General features: G+C 46.2%; 1 protein-coding gene across 1 annotated transcript in view; it reads left to right on the top strand.

The window, feature by feature from the left end:
* Positions 1–979: 979 nt before the first annotated feature.
* Positions 980–7,933, top strand: part of LOC107299115 (Golgi SNAP receptor complex member 1) — a gene marked incomplete at its 5' end in the record, with an annotated part of 36,437 nt that continues 29,483 nt past the window's right edge. Inside the window, 4 exons of the mRNA XM_015828482.1 lie at positions 980–1,100; positions 2,803–2,890; positions 3,514–3,621; positions 6,187–6,278. Of these exons, the coding sequence (XP_015683968.1) occupies positions 980–1,100; positions 2,803–2,890; positions 3,514–3,621; positions 6,187–6,278 (409 nt within the window). The remainder of the gene's footprint in view (positions 1,101–2,802; positions 2,891–3,513; positions 3,622–6,186; positions 6,279–7,933) is intronic.

The following is a 7,933-nucleotide window of genomic DNA, read 5'->3' on the forward strand; positions in this document are numbered from 1 at the left end:
AGCAACAGGAGCGGGAGAGCCTCTGCAAATTTCCGTAGGAATCGGACCGGGGGGGGGAATCTGGGGCGCAAAGGACAATTCTGACGGATCCGAGAATCTTCTCCCGACACCTCAGAAGACAGATCCCAAAAAAGTGATTCGGGTGCACGGTGTTGGCAAAGCTGATTTTACACCTAGGCATTCGGGCCACTTAGATATGCGTTGTGTTAATCGGCTGTTTCTCAACCTTGGCAACTTTTGTCATATGTGGACTTCAGTTCTCAATGCCCACTCATCTTAAAGCAGGCTGGCTGGGGAATTCTGGGAGTGGAAGTCCCCCCATCTTCAAGAAAGCAGGCTGGGGAATTCTGGGAGTGGAAGCCCACCCCTCTTAAAGCATGCTGGCTGAGGAATTCTGGGAGTGGGAATCCACCCCTCTTAAAGCATGTTGGCTGAGGAATTCTGGGAGTGGAAGTCCACCCCTCTTAAAACAGGCTGGCCAGGGGATTCTGGGAGTGAAAGTCCCCCCCATCTTCAAGAAAGCAGGCTAGGGAATTCTGGGAGTGGAAGTCCACCCTTCTTAAAGCATGCTGGGGTTGGACTACATGACCTCCAAGGTACCTTCTAATTTTATTATTATTATATGACAGTTGCAGCGTCCGGGGTCATGTGATCCCCTTTTGTGACCTTCATTGCTGGCTTCCGAAAGCAAAGTCAGTGGAGGAAGCCAGATTCGCTTAACGACCGCCCGATTCACTTAACAACCGCAGCGGTTTGCTTATCCCCTTCGGCCAAAAGGCAAAAAGATCCATAAATCAGGGCAAAGCAAATGCTGGCTGGGGAATTCTGGGAGTTGAAGTCCAGTTAAGTCTTCAAAGTAGCAAAGAATTTCCAGAAGTGATTTCAACCAATTTTGTTGGTGAACCTGGAGAGTTGCAGGGATGGAGAAGAAAGCAGACGGGCAGCGAAGCATCAATTTTTCTTTCTGTTCTTTCGGCAGACCTAAGGAAGCAGGCCCGGCAACTGGAAAACGAACTGGACCTCAAACTGGTCTCCTTTAGTAAATTGTGCACCAGCTACAGCCACGGCAGTTCTCAGGATGGAAGGCGCGACAGGTATAGGTAGTATCACTGCTACTTCATTCGATTATTTTTTTTTCATTGCAAAAAGGCAATTTTTCATTTTTTTTCCCATGCCCGACAGCCCGCTTTCTTCATTTGCTTCGGTTTTGCGCTTCTGGACCTTTGAAATGTTTAAATGTCAGGATTGAGGGAGTCTCGCTTGGGAAATTCTTAGAACATTAGAATTAGAATATAGAATAGAATAGAATAGAATAGAATAGAATAGAATAGAATAGAATAGAATAGAATAGAATAGAATAGAATAGAATAGAATAGAATAGAAAATATGGAATAGAATAGAATAGAATAGAATAGAATAGAATAGAATAGAATAGAATAGAATAGAATAGAATAGAATAGAATAGAAAATATTGAATGGAATAGAAAATTTGGAATGGAATAGAATAATAGAAGAGAAGAGAATAGAAGAGAAGCTGGAAGAGATCTTGAAGGTTATCTAATCCAACCCCCTGCCCAAGCAGGAGAGTCTATACCATTTCATATAAACTATAGAATAGAATAGAATAGAATAGAATAGAATAGAATAGAATAGAATAGAATAGAATAGAAAATATGGAATGGAATAGAATAGAAAATATGGAATGGAATGGAATAATAGAATAGAAGAGAAGCTGGAAGGGACCTTGAAGGTCATCTAGTCCAACCCCCTGCCCAAGCAGGAGAGCCTATACCATTTCAGATAAACTAGAATAGAATGGAATGGAATGGAATGGAATAGAATGGAATAGAATAGAATAGAATAGAATAGAATAGAATAGAATAGAATAGAATAGAGCTGGAAGAGACCTTGGAGGCCTTCTAGTCCAGCCCCCTGCTCAAGCAGGAGAAGAGGCAGCCCGAAGGAGCAAATAAGGTCTTGGGGGAGTATAAACCTTTCCTCAATGCAGGCCTACATTTGCAGCCGACGCGCAACTATTTTTACTTATTTAAATTTATTAAGTTTTGCAAATATTTGCAAGCATGCGCTATATTGAGGTGTCTTGATCCTCCAGCAAGTTTGAATAATTGTAGTGACTTGAAAATGAAATAAATGAGAGCCGGTTTGGTGGAGGGGTTAAGGTGCTGGTCTAGAAAGCAGGAGGCGGTGAGTTCTAGTCCCGCCTTAGGCATGAAAGGCAGCTGAGTGACTTTGATCAAATCATCAGTGGATGGGAGTACTAGTCCCGCCTTAAGCATCAAAGCCGGTTGGGTGACTTTGGGCCAGTTACCAGGAGGCTGTGAGTTCTAGTCCCGTCTTAGGGATGAAAGCCGGCTAGGTGACTTTGGGCCAATCACCAGGAGGCTGTGAGTACTAATCCCACCTTAAGCATAAAAGACAGCTGGGTGACTTTGGGCCAATCACCAGGAGACGGTGAGTTCTAGTCCCGCCTTAAGCATAAAAGCTGGTTGGGTGACTTTGGGCCAATCACCAGGAGGCTGTGAGTTCTAGTCCTGCCTTAGGGATGAAAGCCAGCTAAGTGACTTAGGGCCCATCCCTCTCTGTTAGCCCAACCTGCCTCACAGGGTTGTTGTGGGGAAACTCGGAGGAGGAAGGAGCATGACCTCCGTCCGCTGCCTTGAATTACTTACGTAATAATCAAGACGGGATAAGGAAAATGTAATAAGTAAAGGTGAGCGAAGATTTCACGCCCCGGGTTAAAATTTAATGGAACGCTACCTCTTGTGTCGCTCATTCCTCCAGCTCGGACACAACGCCTCTCCTGAACGGATCGAGCCAAGACCGGATGTTCGAAGCCATGGCCGTGGAAATTGAGCAGCTCTTAGGGAAGGTAAGAGGGACGTCCCGGTTAAAACATGGAAGGGGCTTTCAAGGAAGGCCGGAATGACTTGTCCACGGAGTTTCTCAGCCATCCAGGTCATACTTGTCCCAGAGGGGTTTTTTTCAGGAGACCACTGGACTTCCTTGTTTTTCCTGTCTGACTGGGGAATTCTGGGAGTGGAAGACCACCCCTCTTAAAGCAGGCCGGCTGGGGTATTCTGGGAGTGGACGTCCACCCCTCTTAAAGCAGGCCGGCTGGGGAATTCTGGGAATTGAAGTCCACCCCTCTTAAAGCATGCTGGTTGGGGGATTCTGGGAGTTAAAATCCACCCCTCTTAAAGCATACTGGCTAGGGAATTCTGGGAATTGAAGTCCACCCCTCTTAAAGCATGCTGGTTGGGGGATTCTGGGAGTGGAAGTCCACCCTTCTTAAAGCATGCTGGTTGGGGGATTCTGGGAGTTAAAATCCACCCCTCTTAAAGCAGGNTATGTCTGGCGAAGAAAACTTTTGCTGTTAACCATCTCCATATATCTGAGGCGTCCTGTAAAGTTTGCGGCTTGCTGAATTGTTCGACACAGATCCACGCAGCTCTCGTCTCAAAAAGCCCTAATGTCTCGTTCTCTCTGTTGCAGCTGACCGGGGTCAACGACAAAATGGCGGAGTACACCAACAGCGCCGGCGTCCCCTCCCTCAACGCGGCTCTGATGCACACCCTGCAACGGCACAGAGACATCTTACAGGTAAGGCCGTCTCCCCTGAACGTGGGGCTTCCTCCCCTATTTACAGGCAGTCCTCGACTTATGACCACAGGGGAGCCCAAAATTTCCATCGCTAAGCGAGACGTTTGTGAAGTGAGTTTTGCCCCGTTTTACCACCTTCCTTGCCACTGTTGTTAAAGTGAATCCCTGCCATTGTTAAGTCAGTCACACGGTCGTTAAGCAAATCCAGCTTCCCCCCCATTGATTTTGCTTGTCGGAAGGTCGCAAAAGGGGATCACGTCACCCCTCTGGGGACGCTGTGACCGTCATAAATACGAGCCAATTGCCAAGCGTCTGTGTTTTGATTACGTGACCCTTGCTACAACGGTCGTAAGTGTGAGAAATGGCCCTCAGTCGGTTTTTCTCGGTGCCGTTGTAACTTTGAACGGTCACTAAATAGACTGTTGTAGCTTGAGGACTCCCTCGTATTGGCTGAACCTTTTCTAGTTAGAGCTTAATAATAATAATAATAATAATAATAATAATAATAATAATAATAATAATAATGATGATGATGATGATGATGTTGCAAGGGACCTTGGAGGTCATCTAGTCAACCCCCTGCTCAGACAGGAAACCCTATTCCATTCAGACCAATGGCTGTCCAGTCTCTTCTTAAAAACTTCCAGTGTTGGAGCATTCACCGCTTCTGGAGGCAGGTTGTTAATAATAATAATAAAGTTGGAAGGGACCTTGGAGGTCATCTAGTCCAACCCCCTGCTCAGGCAGGAAACCCTATACCATTTCGGACAAATGGCTGTCCAGTCTCTTCTTAAAAACTTCCAGTGTTGGAGCATTCACCGCTTCTGGAGGCAAGGAGTTCCACTGGTTAATTGTTCTAACTGTCAGGAAGTTTCTCCTTAGTTCTAGGTTGCTTCTCTCCTTGGTTAGTTTCCATCCGTTGCTTCTTCTCCTGCCTTCAGCCGCTTTGGAGAATAGCTTGACTCCCTCTTCTTTGGGGCAGCCCCTGAGATATTGGGACCAGACTTTCCATTGCTAAGTGAGGCGGTTGTTAACCGAGTCGAGCCTGATTTGATGACCTTTTTGGGACCACGGGGGTTAAGTCAATCAGCCAGTCCAGCTTTCCCCATGGACCCTGCAACCTTGGTAAATACATGCCGGTTGCCAACTGCCCGAACTCTGATAAAGTGGGCGATGCTGTGATGTCTGTAAGTGTGACCTGTGGTCACAGATCCCTTTTTTCGGTGTCCTAGTAGAGAGGTCCCCAACCTATGAGCCATGGCCCACTAATGGTCCGTGGCCTCTTGGCCACCGGGCCACGTGAATAGCTGTGCTCAACCCCCCTCGTGCCACTGTTGCCACGAGCGTTGTGTGGGCGGTGGCAGCGCCGCTAGTATCGTGCAGGCAGCAGCCTTGCCACGAAACCTGCATGGGGGGGGCGGCAGTGCCATGGGCAGCATGTGGGCCGCGGAACGACCGTCACCTGGGGGGGAGCGGTGTGAGCCTCGCGCCGGTGGTAGCATGGCTGTGAGCCTGGCAGCGGCGCCACAAGCCACACACAGGTGCCGCCATCGCCGAGAGCCTTGCGCGCATGCTGGCAGCCCCGTTTGTGTGGTGCGCATGCTCGCAGCCTGTTTATAAGCACGCGCACGTGTGGCCACGTTCACGTTTGCGCCTGTACATGTCAGGCGGCTGCCCCTCCCTCTCCCAAAAGATTGTCCTAGTAAGTTCTAATGGGCATTGAAGAAGTAGTTGTAAGTTGAGGACTTAGTCATTCCAACGTGACGTCAACTAATGGGGGTTGGACTAGATGACCACCAAGGTCCCTTCCAACTTTATTATAATTATAATGCAGGACTTTTGCAACCCCAGGCTTTTGTGAATCGGGTGCAAATCATCAGCCACCTTTTCCAGGGTGGGCAGGCATTGAAGCAGAGCCTCTGGGAAGCATTTTGGAGGCCCACTCTGTCATTTGGTTCTGCCTCTGTAACCCTTAGGCCTGCTTGTCGACGCAGCCTGGATGATTCTCCCAATGGTAGCTCCAAGATCTCAAGAACTTTTCACACTGGAGCATGGTGTATGTTTACCGGAAGTATCTTTTAGGGCAGGGATGTCCAACCTTGGAAACTTTTAAGATTTGTGGACTTCAACTCCCAGAATTCCCCAGCATGAGTTGAAGTCCACAAGTCTTGAATTGGCCATGTCTGGAAGCTAGAGCATTCTGGGAATTGAAGTCCACAAGTCTTAAAGTGGTCAGGTTTGGAAGGCTGGGGAATTCTGGGAGTTGAAGTCCACACGTCTTAAAATGGTCAGGTTTGGAAGACTGGGGGATTCTGGGAATTGAAGTCCTTCCAATTAAAGTGGTCAGGTTTGGAAGGCTGGGGAATTCTGGGAGTTGAAGTCCACAAGTGTTACATTCCCCAAGGTTGGAGACCCTTACTTTAGTGCCTCTTGATCTCCCCTTTAAAGGATCGTAACAATATTTGGACTTCAACCTGGCTGACATTGACGGTTGAGGGCGGCAAATTCTCTTTTCAGCTCTTAGACCTCTAACCAGCTGGAGTCATTTTGCATTTTTCACAACAGGATTACACCCACGAATTCCACAAAACCAAAACCAACTTCGTGGCAGTGCGGGAAAGAGAGAATCTTATGGGATCGGTCCGGAAAGATATTGAGTAAGTTGTTAATTTTTTATTCTCATCATTATCATCATCGTTGTCGCCATCATCATCATCATATTATTATTACTATTACTATTACTATTATTATTATTATTATTATTATTATTATTATTATTATTATTATTATTATTATTATTATTATTATTGAATATTTGTAGCTCAGGGTTGAAGTGAGGGATCCTTGGTGCTCTCTGAGCTTGCTTCTTTTCTTGCAGACGTTTCATAACCCAACTAGGTAGCATCATCAGTGCTAGAAGGGGGAGGAGGAGGAGGAGGAGGAGGAGGAGAATGACGACGACTGGCTGTTTTCTTGCAGACGTTTCATAACCCAATTAGGTAGCAGCATCAGTGCTAGAAGGGGGAGGAGAAGGAGGAGGAGGGCAGCTGTGGGGTCCTTGGTGCTCTCTGAGCTGGATGGTTTCCTTGCAGATGTTTCATGACCTAATTAAGTAACATCATCAGTGCTACAATGGAGGGAGGGTTTAGGAGGAGGAGGAAGAGGACAACTGGATGTTTTCTTGCAGACGTTTCATAACTCAACTAGGTAGCATCATCAGTGCTAGAAGGGGGGAGGAAGAGGACGACGACTGAGGGATCCTTGGATGTTTTCTTGCAGACGTTTCATAACCCAACTAAGTAGCATCATCACTGCTAGTCCTGATGATGTTACCTAGCTGGGTAATGAAACGTCTGCAAGAAAACAAGCAAGCTCAGAGAGCACCAAGGACCCATTATTACAATTATTATTATTGTTGATATTATTATGGTTATTATTATTGCAAGTAGTCCTCAGTTTATAACAGTTCATTTAGTTACCATTTGAAGTTACAATGGGCACAGGGAAAAGTGCCAATCTTACGGGACATCTGTCTTTCATGCTCTGTCAGTGAAGGCTTTACTAAATGCAGGTGGTGAGGCCTGTTGCCACGGTTATTAAGGGAATCCCTGTATTGTAGTGGTAATAATATAATAATAATAACGACGGCGATGATGATGATGATAATAATAATTTAATAAATCCAAATTTAAAAATAAATCTAAGTTTGATCATGTGACCGTGGGGAACGCTACAACGCTTGTAAGGTCATAATTCACTTTTGTAACTTCAGTTGGTCAGTAAAACCATTGTAAATCAAGGGATAATAATAATAATAATCCGGGTCAACCATCAGCGCCAATCAATTTGAATGTTCAGTTGACTGAGGTTCACGTCTAATGAATAATAATAATAAAATTAATAAATGCGAATTTAAAAATAAATCCGAATTTTCGTCACGTGAGCGTGGGGATGCTGCAGTGGTCGTAAGTGTGAAAAACGGTCATAAGTCACTTTTACTTCATTGCCATCGTAACTTCGAACGGTCACTAAGGAGAAACTTCCTGACAGGACAATCAACCAGTGGAACAGCTTGCCACCAGAAATCGTGGGCGCTCCATCACTGGAGATTTTTAAGAAGAGGCTAGATCAGGGGTAGGCAACCTTGGCTCTTTTATGACTCGTGGACTTCAACTCCCAGAATTCCTGAGCCAGCATGGGGGAACTATGGCCCCTTCATGACTTGTGGACTTCAACTCCCAGAATTCCTGAGCCAGCATGGGGGAACTATGGCCCCCTTCATGACTCGTGGACTTCAACTCCCAGAATTCCT

Source organism: Protobothrops mucrosquamatus, unplaced genomic scaffold (assembly GCF_001527695.2).
Source record: "Protobothrops mucrosquamatus isolate PMUCROS unplaced genomic scaffold, P.Mucros_1.0 scaffold4559, whole genome shotgun sequence".
Lineage (NCBI taxonomy): Eukaryota > Metazoa > Chordata > Lepidosauria > Squamata > Viperidae > Protobothrops > Protobothrops mucrosquamatus.